The sequence below is a fragment of the Corvus kubaryi genome, unplaced genomic scaffold, assembly GCF_017639235.1.
Source record: "Corvus kubaryi isolate FWS band 111438036 unplaced genomic scaffold, C.kubaryi_AGA036_p1.0 split1-131, whole genome shotgun sequence".
Lineage (NCBI taxonomy): Eukaryota > Metazoa > Chordata > Aves > Passeriformes > Corvidae > Corvus > Corvus kubaryi.
In genome coordinates, this window is record NW_024582073.1 from 6,181,186 (window position 1) to 6,196,372 (window position 15,187).

The 15,187-nt window shown below is 41.2% G+C and overlaps 1 protein-coding gene across 2 annotated transcripts in view; it reads right to left on the minus strand.

Moving 5' to 3' along the window:
- ATP10D (ATPase phospholipid transporting 10D (putative)) overlaps positions 1-15,187 on the minus strand; it is a 36,471-nt gene that overhangs the window by 1,685 nt on the left and 19,599 nt on the right. Inside the window, exons 15-22 of one of the 2 annotated variants that reach the window (XR_006020567.1) lie at positions 14,390-14,699; positions 13,727-13,803; positions 13,069-13,194; positions 12,470-12,670; positions 8,911-8,991; positions 8,559-8,663; positions 6,741-6,928; positions 1,174-4,113 (exon numbers count right to left, since the gene is read on the minus strand). Coding sequence is in view for 1 of the 2 variants with exons in the window: in XM_042053612.1 (XP_041909546.1) it covers positions 3,756-4,113; positions 6,741-6,928; positions 8,559-8,663; positions 8,911-8,991; positions 12,470-12,670; positions 13,069-13,194; positions 13,727-13,803; positions 14,390-14,699 (1,446 nt within the window). In the remaining variant the exon portion in view is untranslated. Of the gene's footprint in view, positions 1-464; positions 4,114-6,740; positions 6,929-8,558; positions 8,664-8,910; positions 8,992-12,469; positions 12,671-13,068; positions 13,195-13,726; positions 13,804-14,389; positions 14,700-15,187 lie in introns of those variants that run through there. The other variant, XM_042053612.1, reaches the window with a different exon arrangement.

The window sequence follows — 15,187 nt, forward strand, 5'->3', positions numbered from 1 at the left end:
GGAAAAAACACAGCTTGGGCTTAACATCAACTCAGACTGTGTCCCAGGTACAGACCAAAGCTCACTGTGCTGCCAAAACACTCACCCAGTAAAGGCTGTGGCTGACTGCCACCTGCAAATGTTTAGCAGAGATGTGGCTGCTATGAAAGAAAAATTTTTAAAACACGTATTTTCTTCTGTAAATCAAATATTGCACATCAAAATCAGAGTTAAGGCTGTTCTAGGTGTAGCTACAAAGTTTGGGGCAGTTGAAGGTGGTTGTTTTGGTTTGTTCTAAAATGAAAGAAGTATAAATGCTGTGCTTCCCTTCATGACATGTGGAAGGCACCTGTGAGATGCTCTTAAAAAGCTTATTTTCAAAATGGAAAAGTCAGATCATGCTGTGCCTAAGTGCAGGAGTGTAGAAGCAAGCAGGCGATTGTGACATTTTCAGGCTAAAAAAAATAATACAGGGAACATTGAACTATTGAGAAACACAGGGAAAGCAATTTATTTCCACCCTTCATTTGCCACTACTTTAGTTATGGCCAATTAACATTCTGAAGCTTTTATTAAAGACTCACTACCCTCATCTCCCCTTCAGTAAAAGATCGTAAGTAATCACAGTAAACGCCTTCAGGTATTTCTGCGGTTTGTCCACCACAAAAAACCCCCCAAACCCAAAACCACCACACCAAAAAAAACTAACAATCAACAAAAAACCAAAACAACCCTCAAAGCAAGTATTATCCAACAGATAATTTAGATTATTTATCACCCAGACCGCTTGTTGAAGTCCTCTAATAAAACAGAGCCTACAGAGGACAATTTTAAGCAATATGCAGCACCAGTATGCAATACACACACACACAAACAAAAGTGTTATTTTGCACCACTTCAAGTGGTACAAAAGCACTTAAAATCTCAGCAGAGATGAGGCCTGAAAGCCTCACCGCACTCAGTTTTGTGTAATGGAGTGACCAGGCTTGTAAAGAGTCACATAATAGCAATTTAAATGTCCCAGAGGCATCATGCAGCTGATCTCGGTCTAACAGATGACTCCCACTCACGTTTCTTCATGCAGTTATTTTGATGCCATGGTTTAGTCAGAAGATTTTGGAAGATCTTACTCTGAATACTTACAGCTTTTTTTATGAAAAAAATGCAAACTCGTGATGCTAAATGATCACTTACCTGTCGACTCCGCTGGTAGGTTCTGCTTCTGCAGCAGAGGCAACAAGAGGGCAGGTCACAGGCTGGTGTTGTCCCCAAACTCTTTTTCACAGAGACAGGAGGGGACAGAGCTGAGCCCTGCACTCCCTCAGGTCACTGGAAGTGCTGGAGCTCCCCCATGGAAGTTCAACATACTTCAGTCATAGAGTTACAGACTTGTAAAACACGGACCAATCTCCTCTCAGTGGCCACAAGTGCAGAGAGGCCGTAGATTTGAAGTGCAGAAGAAACACTCGGGTCAGACAATAAAAACAGAAACAGTATTTGACTTTGAGGGCAGGAAAGCACTTCCTGTTGCTCTGTAGCTCTTTATAGCAGGACAACATCCACTAGGAATGACAAGGGTAGAGCTGAGCCTGCCTTGGGGCTATGGAGCAGAGCAGATGTTTTCACTGCATTCCAGTAACTCTCTTCCTGTATGATTCTGCCCTGGTACCAGCTTGTCTCCCTGCACAACATGTTTTCCATCTTCTTGGACACCTTGCAGCTCCCCTTTCTTGTTGAGAAAGCTGAGATGTTTCATTTGGGAAAACCTGGAGTCCACTCATGGCAAGGTGCCCCTCACAGCAAGAAGGATGTTACAGACAAACATCTGAAAATGTAACTCAAACGAACATGCTTGACATGATCTCTTAGAATTTGAATGTCTGCCATCACTTCAAATATCCCCACTAACTTTATGTTAGAACTTACCAAAAACATTTTGTCATATGTTGAACTGAATTAAAAAAAAAATCAGAAAATTCAGAAATGGCTGTCATCACTTTCTCCTTCCACTACTTTCCTTCTACAGGCTAAACAAAAAGTATATTTTCTCTTTTTTTCCTCACTAACACTGGGGATAGAGCCAGCCGTAGTTACATCCTACCTTTTGAACACAGAGCTGTTTTAAACATTTGGTAACATGTGGTGACCGGCATTTGAATGAACTCAGCAAGCCCTCAGTATCTGCTCTGTGTAGCAGCAGCTGTCCAGACCTCACAGAGTTTGTTTAAATTCTTCCAGAGATCTTAAAAGATGTGGAATATGTAATGTTGGTCATTGATGTGGAAAGCTCATGGTTCAATTAAAAAGCAGACCCAAACATGGTGCTAAAAAGAAACACACAAATCTTGGCAATTTGAAAGCAGAAACTTTTAGAAAGTAACAGAACCAAAAAATGTGCTCAGTACTAATAACTCATTAGCAGCTATAGTTTGAGGAACTGTTTATTTCAACAGGTGCTAGTGAATACAAACAGATTTCCTAAGTTCCTCTCTAAATTTTCCAGGTAACTTTCTGGGAAGTAAAAAGGGGGCAATGTTTTAGAGAGTCTGGAATCTAGAAGTTGCCACATGCACCTCAGCCACTTTTTGTACAGTTTGCAAGCAGTGGGAAACTGGCAGAGGGCAGAACTCATCTAGGAGACAGATGAGCAACAGCACTCAAATGTGAGACATGCAATGCACTATGCCTTCTTTTGAGCAGCCTTTAGAGACACTTAAGCTGATTATTATAAAAGTCTAGAGGAATGTAAAAACACCCGAGAGTGAAGAAGAGTGATATTATCAGCTAGAAGCTGCTGTTTGTAAGAGAAGACCTGAAGACAGGCTGGAGCTCCTCACTGCTGCTGGCAGACAATTTTGCAGTTACAGGCATGAGGAAGTTTAGAGAAAAGACAGCCAGCCAACATCTGAATTGGGTGAGGTGGGAAAGAAGTCCATTTGGTGGCAGATAACATGAAATGGCACATGGAGTCAAAATGGAGTGATACAACAGGAGGATGAACTGTCATGGAAAACAAAAGGTTACACTAGGACTTGCTCTTTTTGTGGAGAGGAAGGCGAGGGAGACATGTTACATGTGTCTCATTTGGGCTTCTCTCCTAATGGTTAAAATGGTGTTTGTCCATCAGTGAGATGGACCATGCAATAGCCTGGTGAACAAACTGGACCACAGTGGTTATACAAAGTACTGTCTACACACACTACAACATGTAATAAAAAGTCTTGAAACAAGCCAACCAGTAACACTACATCCCAGTCCTGTTCATACTTCAGCAAGTGGTGAATCCCAGGGCACACTCGGGTTCTAGGGCAGCAGTGTAAGGGAGCAGGCTGACTTACCTGAACTGGATTCTGCAAATCCACATTCGTGCAATGTCCTGTTCATAACACCACAAGGTGTTATGCAATGTTGCATACAAGAAATAAGCAGTAATCAAAGTTTACTGTGTGAAGAAATATAAAAAACAATCCAGACATTTAGACCTTGAACATCTTAATAAATTATTGGAAAGTTTTATAAACAAAAAAGCTTTGAAGGAAATGTGTTAATCATCTACCTTGGCTGAAGAAAACAAAACCACAGCATGGCATAAATCAGCAGTTATTACACTTGTATTTAACCAGTTAGCATTCCAACTTTGTAACATACAGTAAAGCATCTTCACACAAAAAGAACTCTAAACTGCTTTGTGTGCTAGAGATATAGCACTGCTGCCCTTTTCAGAAGCGCACATAGAGACTTTGGCACATGAACTATTACCACCAAATGTAACTGTATTAGTTTACTTTGATAAACTCTGTCTTTTCTTGCGAGTTCAAGCCACTTGTACTCCCAGACTCATCCTGAATGTCTGGTGAGAAGGAGGTGTTCTTTACTAACCCATCTCTTGAACAGGTCTGAAAAGGTGTTTTAGATGCTGACAAAACACTCTGAGTGCTTTCTTCGTCTGATACAGCACCTGCAGCTGAGCTGGAAGGCAGAGAAGTAGGTTGGAGCTGCACTCCATCATTCACATTGCACTCATCTTTCCATCTTGTAATTGCTTTCTTCTGCTTGGAGGCCAGTCTGACAAGGTACTTGGCTCTCAGCATTGGAGATGGAAACAATGTTCCTTGGAGAACTCTTATCAAATATCTACAAAATAAACACAGTTACAAATAGGTTTAAAAGAAAACTCAAAACTGTTTCCAGTGACTAAAGGAAACCAAACACCATTCAAGTAACGCTGAAGCTGCAGCCTAGTTCCAGGACTAGATGATCTTTAAGGTCTCTTCCAACCCAGACCATTCCACGATCACCTGTAGTATTAGAACTGACTTAACTGGCAACTTAGGTTGGATTTTATCATAGATTTTTGCAGTGAATTTTCAGTCAACAGGGCATCCAACGTCTGTCCCTCTGTAAGAGAACTTCTCAAAACCTCCAGTGAAAGCCCCAGTCTCACTCCCTCACGCTAGAAGCTGCACAGGACCCCCTGGCTTCACAATGCCTCTGAGTGGGGGCTTTTCAGCACCATAAAAAGGATCATATCAGAAATAAGCATGGAAAAAAACGTACGTGTGACAGCACTAGTCCCATAATAGGCACTTCTGCTTCAAATCACTGAAGTAGAAAAGTTGCAATTAGCCACAACGGCTATAAATCTTCTGAGGTGTTGACACAAGGAGAGTACATATTCTAAAGGAATGTATTCTATCGGAATTTCTAAATACTTTAATTCACTATGAAAACCACTGTCTTCTTCAAAATTGAACAGCCCCACATCAGAAGTAGTCACCAAGCTGAAACCTTTATCCTACCTTGGCTCTCTACAGCCCTACCAGAAGGTCCCAGAACAGCCTTTATCTATTAATTTGTCATGTAAGGGAGATTTGCTGTGTGTGAAAGAAAAGGCTCTACTGTCACCACCTGAACCAAGCTGAGAGCAGGGATGGAAAGGGAAGAGCCCACGTGTTTCTTGCACCTCACGGAAAGATCAGATCAGTCATGATCACCAGTGAGTGCATCAAAACTCTTGGTGACATGCTTAAGACACAGATCAGAAATGTTCAAAGGGGACTTAATTCTTGGTGGCCATTGCGGGCATCTACAGCCATGGCTCTGCCAGCTTTCCTGCTGGTGGGACTGGTAACTTATGCAGCCTGTACTACAGCACTTGATCAGAAAGTGCGCTCAGATTGTGTCTAATGATATAAAATTACGTCAGGCGAGCAGGAAACAGCACTTTTTCTCCTCAACTCTTCTCAGTATCTGTCTCTGCAACTCAATTTCAAGTCTCATTCTTTCTGAAATGATGTAAGAGGGAAAGAAAGAGACATAACACAATGTCTTGGGGTGACTTTATGATGTGTATCCCGTATCGCTGCCCTATGCCCAGAAATTAACTTTGTGCCTTTCTATGCCTCTAAATTGAGTCTGAGAGGGGGAAGGAAAAACTGAGCAAAACTTTTTCAAAGCAGTTTGCAGCTTGTTCAAGGTCACACAGAGACAGCAACTTTTGCCCAGCTGCGACAGAGGAGGGAGGAAGCACCCGGCTTGCTGTTTCCCAAGTCAGTTTTTGGCCAGTTGTTCAGCTTCCTTTTCTCCGGAGAGAGACTGAGAGTTGAATTTTTTTTTTCCCTTCCCTGGAATTTCAGATTTTCTCCCTTTTCCACTGGACTGCTCAATATTAGAACACATCAGGAGGACTTTCCACTGAGCGCAGAGGGTCTGGCCCTGGGCCAAGCCCCAGCTCTGAGGAGACCAAAGGGAGGACTCTAACAGTTTCCCACGTTTTTCCTCCACAGCGAAAGATTTTATTATCTAGCATTATTTTCCTTTCCCCGTGTGTTTGTTAAATAAATAGTTTTTCTCCCTTTCACTTTCCTTTGAGGAAAATTTAATTTCCCTGAACCTGGTGGGGGAGGGGCGGTGACCTGCCTTCTCTCAGAGGATATATTTCTAAATTTGGCAAAATTTAGAAACAGAAGAATGAATAATTAGCAGAACACACAGAAGAATGAATAATTAGCACTGGAAGCACTTCACTAGTAGGCTGCAGACTTGAGTTCATGCTCAGCCAGTGAAATGAAGATAGCTGTGTCTACTGAAGAAAGCTAAACAGAGGGTTTGATGAAAACCACTGGTTTTCACATGGTTTGTTTTGCTCTGTTGGCTCACTCAGGTGTCTTCCTGCTCAGCGTGCTGGAGTCTGCCACCTCCATCCAACGCTACTGCCCTTCCAGAGTAAATGAATTATTGAACTTGAACATCTTCAGTGAGACAAAAAAATATCAAGACGCCTTGTGAATCTAGTCAGCATGTTTCCACCCACAAAGAATGCTGTACATTCTGAAAACTCTTGTATATATTCATGACATAGATTTCAAACAGAAAATTGTTTCACAAATAAACACAGACTAAGCACAGTATTTCTTTGTCTATATTTAGTATATGTCCAACTTTGGTCACTAATTTAACTGATTTGTATATAAATTATGAACTCTGTGGTTACAAAAATTACTGTTTCTTTACCCTCCAAAGACAATATTTAATATATAAATCACAAAAGAAATTTTTTATTACTGAAATTTACCTGGAGAACTAAATGGCACTCAAATGTTGTCCTCACATAGCTTGGTCTGGTAGAATCATGAAATTTTCATTTTTATTGGGGGATGATAGGGGGAAAGACCTCCAGCCAGAGATTCATAACATCACTGACTCACAGAAAACTAATTTAGGTAACAGCAGCAATCTACAATTATAAAACAGAAACACACCTGGGTAGCAGAGCAATGCAAGTAGTCAGGAGACAAACTAAGTAAAATACTGGGTCTGTCATGTGCTTTTCCATGATCCAGTAAAAATCTGATCGTAGGCTGTGGGTTTTGCAGGTTGCTCCAAAAGCCAGAGTGAACATAAAGTAAAACAGGATGCTGCCAATTATAACTACTGTATGTATCCATGTCTGCAATTCAGAAGGGGAAAGAAGTAAGACTTAAGCTGTGAAAACAGAAAGACCTGTTACATCTGTATGTGCACGAACATGCACACTTTTCCTCCAAGGGCAGCTGTTGAATATAAGAGAGGCTACAATTGTTCAGATAATACTCCTAATTTCATACAAAACAGTCCAGAAAGAATGGAGCCTTCTTCCTATAGTACATAGGTATTCCAGACATTTAATTGTTTTAGTTCTTATAAATTCACAGCTTTTCCTTCTTTTGTGAAAGACATTTGCCTCAGATTACCACCTCATCCACTGGCAGCACAGAAAGCTTTCTCAAGCAAATGGAGGTGAGGTCTTCACATGACACCACCCTTATATATCTTGCTTGAGATATATAAGGTTGGTTACCTTTCTAAACTGGAGCTTTCTGCAATTTTACATCTAAATGGCTACTAAGATAGATAAATAACAGCTACTAAGAAAACAACACTATCACTGGTCTAATGGCTTGCCAACATTAAAAATTGCCAAACAAAACACATTTAAGTAAAGTTCTCTATTCAGAGTGTGAATATACTCATGCTATACAAACTCTCAATAAAGACATTTTAATTATGGCTGTCATACTCTCAAAAGAACAATGAAAGACTGAATCACAACTTGACATTTCATCCATTATAAAACAATGCTAATAAGTATTTTTAAAAAGTCAAAGAAAAAACAAAACCCATTAATAAGTGCCCTTCTACTGTAAACTGTTGCAGTGGGGATCCTGCAACACGCATATATCAAACCAGGAGTCCCGTGGAAATATATACGGACAGACAGATTCTTGATAGCTGTTTCAGAGGTGTTTATTTCTCCAGCCGCATGGCCGGAGCTCTGCCGAGGAACTGTTCCAGTCACGGGACCAAGGGTCCTTCTGCCCGCGCAGGGAACACAAACCAACCAATGGGAACGAGGCTGAGCAGGGGCAGGGAAACCCCGTGTCTGTGCCCTCAGGGCCCCTCTGCCAGGGCTACACGGCAGGGGAGGGACCCCAACAGTAAACATTATTGTATCTCCTTTAAAATTAAGCTAAAACCCCAAGTATTACCCTTGTAAGGGTCCTAAATTGATCCAAGCTAATGCAGATGCTTTAGCTTGTGCAGACTTAAAAACTGAAATAATGTTTCTGTAGCACATCGGTTTTCCAGTTCTGGCATCAAAATACACCTCTGAATTGTTTATCCTGGCCACAGAACAGATCATCAATTCCAGGCATTCAAAAATCAACAATTTGCACTGTTGTCTTTGAGATGCAAACTTTGCAAACTAAGGAAGTTTCAGCAGATCACTGGTGGATCTTATCATTTGCAGAACTGAACCAACATCCCCCAAACCACCCCACCTCAATACAGCAGGATCCTTTCACTATATACAAATAATTCTCAGGCTAAATTTTGTTAATTTTAGTCGTATTTCTATTGGTTCCAATGACAGGTGTGTTAGGAGAGCTCACATGGTCACATAAATACAGTATTTAGGGTTTGACCCTTTTATTCTTATTCTTTTTGGTATATGAAGACCTTTCTTCCATTTAATTTTACTGAAAGCTGTATGCACATACTCTGTTAGAAATATAGTCTTTGGGAAACAAAGTACTCACCACAGACTTGCACTCAATGAGAAGGTGAAACAGCATTATGAAAAGTGCTGCTGTGTTTATGGGGTTTCCAAAAGAAAAGATGTCTATGTCTGAGCCACAGTAAGTCTGCAAAGGAAGAGAGTGGTCAGCGTCAAATATTCTTTACGTTTAGCTCTAATACAAAGTGGCATGAATAATTTCAATACCATACATATTTGCACACACACAGAGTTCAGCTCTGTTCCAATAACGATATTCTTAGTATACATTCATATACAAGGAAGTAAAAATCAAATACTTCATTCTATTCTCTAATTTGCTTAGCTTTTAAGTATGTCAAAACGTATAAATGTATTTTGTAGCCAGCACTTACAAAGTAAGGCACAAAAAAGCAAACGAGACTTTGGTAAAAAGCATCCAGCAAGGTTATCCAGAAAGTTGAAGGCAAGTAAGCCTGTAAAAAAAAACATAACAGCATTGAAACAAATTGAACAAATTGCTGCATCCTTAATTAGCATTAATTTGGATCTGGGGAAAGATTATCTGTGGAAGTACTTCCAGTTAGTTTGCAAGTGAAAAAGGCATCTTTTGTGTTACAGTTATTAGAACAAAGATTTCCTTCCACACATATAACTAACTGTTAGTATTTAAATCAGCAGCCAGCTCTGGGAACTCTGATCTTGCTGTTCCTGTCAGAATGGATGTACCAGAGCCTTAGCTAACTGAATCCTAAGGAAGGGAGGGGGCTGGTGGACAGGGCAGTACCCTGCAGCTTACCATCACTGAATGCCAAGTCCCACTTTCTTCTATCTCCATCCCTTTTTGTTATGTGTGCTGTTTGACTCCTCTGGGCAGATGGGACTCCTCTGTGACCTAACTTAACTCATTAGATGTGAGAAATCACCTCACTTTTCTGCTGGAATAACACCTTGCTGTTTTAGTGAGTTAAATCAGCTCCTGGGATAACTGAGCCGGCACAAGGAAGACTGTTTATGGATGAAGAGGGAACAGGAAGAAAAGAAGGGAGAAGAGAATAAGCCTTCCTCCCTCAGTAGCAGCAAACTGCTATGACAGATCAACCACCTACGAAACCATAGTTGCCTATGCTCTGGCTCAGTATATCCCATTCCTTCAGGCACTAAACTGAGACACATAGGTGAGAAGTCCAATCATCCAGGATGTTCCCTACGATTGAAGAGATGGGTTTTTCCAAAGAGCCATTCAGCCCTTTCAAGAAAGTACTTTGAACTACTGAAGATGAATCCCATTTACTGTTCCACTACTTTTTACAGTGTACACAAAGCTGTACACTTGTGATGTCACGGTGCAGTATTGTGATATTGCATCTTATTGCAACTTTCAAAGCATTTCTTTCTTCTATACTGTATTTAATTCCAAGCGATTATTTCCCTGTGCTTCCATGCAAGAAAGCAAATGATAACAATTCCAGTTACAGAGCAAGGAATGATGGGATGGACCAAAGAGAAAAACACTAACAGAAGATAAGGGAATAAAAAGAGAAAGAAAAAAAAATATATTATGTAATGCAGTAATTCTGATTATGTTGCTTCAAAACCTTGATCTCAGCTCAGATCACTGTATTGTACATATCCTGAAGATCAAAACAAACCAAGAGGCCTTGCAACATTTACTTAATCAAAATTCTCTATGACTGACAAAGCACAGACCTGCTCAAGCCAATCTGTGGAGGTTCAAAATGGTACCAAAAGAGCACTTTGTTTTTCAAAAATACTGAAAACCAAGCAACATAAAATACATAAGGGTATATAAAAAGAAATGTAGAAGTCCACAAACAAGCAAAATGATGGGGTTTTAAGAGTTCTCCTAGTTTTTTTCTGTTAAAGGAATTTTTCCCCCATACTGTTGCTAGGGAAACAAATGGCCAGGTGCTTAAGAAGAACAAAAGACCTGGCTGCTCATTTTGTTTCACCTGGGTGTGTGGTCAGTCAGTCTCCGGCGTTCGGGGGAGAGAGGGAGGCTGCTTGTTTCTTCGGCCGTTTTTCTTTCTGCCGGAGCAGCCCCGGGATCCCAAGCCCGCCTTCCCTGCCCCGCTGGAGGCTGGGCTGCGGCCGCCCTGCCCCCGCCGCTGCTTCGACCCTTCGCTAAGTTGTAGCCGTGCTCATCCTGCCTGCCCAGACCTCCCAGGGGGGTTCTCCGTTTGGATACATCTCGTCTGCCACCCGGGATTTGTGCTCGTCCCTGCCATTCCAACCTGCTGTTCCAGCCTGCTGTTCCCGAGGGTCCGGCCGGACACCGGGGTCAGCTGCCCAGGGGTTTGTGAAGCCTTTGTTCCATCCCTTCCCGGGATCCCAGGGCACCGGTGCCGCGTGCTCCCCGAGCTCGCTCCGGAGCGCCCCCTGCAGCCGCGGGGGAACCATCGCACCTGCCCTGCTCACCGGGAGCCGCCAGCGCCCCTGCCGGCTGCGAGCGGAACTGCACCCGAGGGGAAAGGGCCCGACAGCCGAGAAGGCTGGGACTGGGTTTGTGATTGTTTGCTGTTACTGCCGTAGTTATTGCTGTTTGTTTGACTGGTTATACACATTATAGACATATAATAGTAAATTATAAGTTATTCCTATTTCCCACATCTTTGCCCAAAAGCCCCCTTGATTTCAAAATTATAATAACTCGGAGGGAAGGGGGTTGCATCTGCCATTCCAAGGAAGGCTTCTGCCTTCCTTAGCAGACACCTGTCTTTCAAACCAAGACACAAAACAAATTGTCCATTCACTGTATAACCTTCTTTCCCTTCTAGACCAGACCTAAACTTCTGCCAGGTTATAATAAATCAGACAACACTAGTACACAACATGTTGCAGCTCTTTTTTTTCAGTAGTGTTTGTTAGACTAGAGTAGAATAGAACAGAATAAAATATTTCAGTTGGAAGAGATTATCTGGTCTGCCTGACCACTTCAGGTCTGACCAAAAGTTCAAGCATGTTATTAAGGGCATTGTCCAAATGCCTCCTTAACACTGACAGACTTGGGGCATTGACCTCACCTCTAAGAAGTCTGTTGCAGTGTATGACCATCCTTTCAGTAAAGAAATGCCTTCTAAGGTCCCGTCTGATATTGAAAGGATCTGATCATACAGAAAATGTTGAGTTTTAGGTGACTCATATAGTCAATGTTTCCAGACTATTAGTATCTATTCTGTCTCAGGCTCAGTATGTCACTGCCTTCAATTGTTGTAATAAAAATATTATTTTCATTATTAAATTTTTGAAAGTATGAAGTTAAAATTATGCTAGAATTCATGCTAAGCAAAGCAGAAACCAGGAAAACCCCCATTGGTTTATATAATTTTGATTTAGAACCTACTCTCCTACTCCCTGCAGTTTTCTGTGCTGAATGTTTGGACAGAATTTACTGACAGACCAGGTATGATATACAGCGTTTTCAGGTGGGAAAGCAAATTTCAGAACATACTTGTAAGGTGAAAAGTACCCTGAGCGACAGAACTTCTTTGAGGATTATTTGAAATTAATCTGCTCTGGTTCTTTGGCAGTTGAGACCCTTATATGACAAAGGAAAAGCATAGATTATATAGAGTGCCCTTACCTTGCTCAAACAAACCCCAGTTTGAGCAAGCATGTTGACAGCTGACACAATGAATGAAATAAAACATGCTGGTAACAATGTCTAGTACATTGCTTTACCTGAAGTCCTTAATTTCTTTTATCATCCAAATGTCTGATAAGATTGGATCTATGACTGAAAAGAGCCTACAAAATCTTTTGAAAAACAGGTTGTTATTTGTGCACATACTGCACAGGCCTAGACACTTTTCTAATAGAGAAAGCAATTTAAAACAATGTTTGCCTGAGGTGAAACATGAAAGAAAGAAAGAAAGAAATGGCTCAAATGCTGACCATTTCAATTTGCTTCAGACAAAGCACTTTGTAACCTACCAGAGATTTCTGGCTCATTTTGTACAGCTGTGGGAATTCCATGAGTATCTCTGCAGACACATCTTTGTCCAAGACACCATAAATGATGGGTGGCACTGATGTAAAAAGCAGGTTGAAAAGAATCAAGATCCAGTAGTCAGTCATTGAAGTGCCTGAAAACCCGCAGAAAAACTGGTACCAAAACAGGAGGTTCACGTAGGCCTGAAAAGCCAAAGATGACATGATGAAATTTTAGCCATTGACAAAGGCTTTAAAAACAAGAGAAAAGCCAGTAGGTCTTAGGTATGGTTAAAGTAATCTGTGGAAACATTTCAAAATCAGACACGACTTGCTTAAATAGTCATGCTGTCACCATATTAGTAATGCCTGTTACCCACTGTTTAACCAAATCAAACAATGGCTTTGAGTGGAAAATTTAGTCCAACAAATAGTCCATTTGCTCTGGTCTCTGCAGGCACGTGGGAAACTGAATTGTTTGACGCATGCTTTTTGAAACCATTCACAATAGGAAGATAAAAAAGAAAATAAAGCTACACTAAACCCTTCAGTGCTCAAAAATACATATACTCTGATTTCCCTGGAATGGGACAGCTACATACCACATTCTTGTAGAAATAGTAAAGCACCATGTTAGTAAGTCTGGTATAACACCAGTGACCATGGACAAGCAGCAGCTTCCTGAGGTGTCTAAACTGAGATATTGCAAAGTCACTTGCCATCACAGCCTGCAACACACACAAAGAAAAGGATATGCTATAACCAAACCATTAAAGACAAGCTTCCAATACTGCCAATCAAGCAACTTACCCACTGCTGGAAATTCTTACCTTATGATTTTTTATACATAATGCTTGCCAGGTTATCCTCACTCAGATATCCTCTTCCATACAAGACTCTACAACTAACACCCAGAGTTCAGTCCAACACAGCACAAGCAGGAATAGGGCTATCATCATTACTACCACACAAATGCACAGAAATCACTGACACTGACACTTAGGCTGCTCATTTCCCTGCAGGACATGAGTAATATGGAGCTAACTGACAGGCAGCAGACTATGTTGTTTGGAGCTTGAGCTGCAGCATTCAGCTTCTGATTGCTCCTGGAGGAATGCTGAGGTCTGAGTGTGAACTCAGGCTGCAAAGTCTTGCCCATGTAAGGGAATGGACTGTGGAGCTATGGGGTCTCCAGAGTACACTTTGAACTGATTTAAAATGGAACCTGACGTCATTTGCAGCTGTCTTTGGATACACTACCTGCATGCCTTCTTGGCCTGCTATTCCCACACCAGTGTCAGCCACCTGGATCATACTGACATCATTGGCACCATCACCTACAGAGGAAAGAGGAAAAATCAAAACTAGCTTTTCTGGCTATCACATTGCTATGGAGGTGGCAGGAAAAGACAAATATCAAACAGCAGAGAATTCAGAGAAATACATTTTTATGGCCAACATTGGAGCCTGTGGAAAACCCTAAGGAAAACAGGATTAATAAGTGGAAGGCCCAACCACACTGAGCATTGTTCTCCAAATAGGTAATAGCTGTTCCTTCTGTCAGAATTTAGCTGGCATGCTGCACCAGAAAATATGGGTGCTTTAAATCACAGCCACTCATCTCCCCTCTGCCTCCCTACTTTGGGGGCTTGTGATGGAAAGAAAAATGCTCTTACTTGCTGCTTTGCACGTTATATAACACAGTATGACTGATGTTGTTCTTATTGCTTTATATTGACGCAAGTTTATGGGCTAAATTTGCTACTTCAGAAGACAAACATCATCTTATGTCAGAGACAACTACAATTCAAAGGATTATCTTGCTCATACAATAAATTTTGTGACAGACTTTAACAAAATACACATGAGAAGAAACTGGCTTCTACTTCTTTTCAGAGAAAGGAGGATAACCATAGGACTCACCTACAGCTAACGTCATTGCCTTCAGCTTACTTCGCACCAGTTTGACCAGGACACTCTTCTGCAGTGGTGTGGCTTGGCAACAGACTACAGCCCGACATTTTTCTGTGAGTTCCAAGAAAATATTCTGTAGGCTGTCATGAAGGACATGTTCTAAATTCCTTCCATCAATAACCAGGCCTGCATTGAAACCTTGAGCTTGGGTGGAGGGACTTGCAGAGACATTTCCAAGTTTCTCACTGTTTATTTTTTTGACAGGAGCATTCTTCTGGATCTCCTCTAAAATTTTGCTCATTACCAAGGCACAGGCATCCTAATTAAAGACAAGAGAAAGACATCTTATGCAATACTGTTTGTATTCTGGCTTCCCTTTCAATTCATTAAATATTTATGGGAAAAACATCAAATGCTGTCCTTTTATTTTGACAGGCTCAGACATGAGGCTGAATACCCCTTTAAAATCACAAACGATGAAGTCTGTTGTTAAAAAAAGTGTTTGTGATAAACTTTGCTTAAGCAGATTTGCTTGGGTATTGCATTAGGAGAAGGGAGAAAAACCTATGCAATCAGAAAACCTTCACAGACTAGTGGGAAAAGCAACCATTAAGCATTCTGTAATATAAATACAGCTTTGACAGAAAACCTTTGCTCTCTATGTTTCTTTTGTCTGGCATGCAAAGCCAAAAGTGCACTTCGTATCACATTACAGGTGAGCTGTAATGAACTACTGAAGAACTGGCCTTGTGGAATGTTTTACCTTATCAGAATCAATATAAGATGCTCAAAAAATTTGTGGTATAT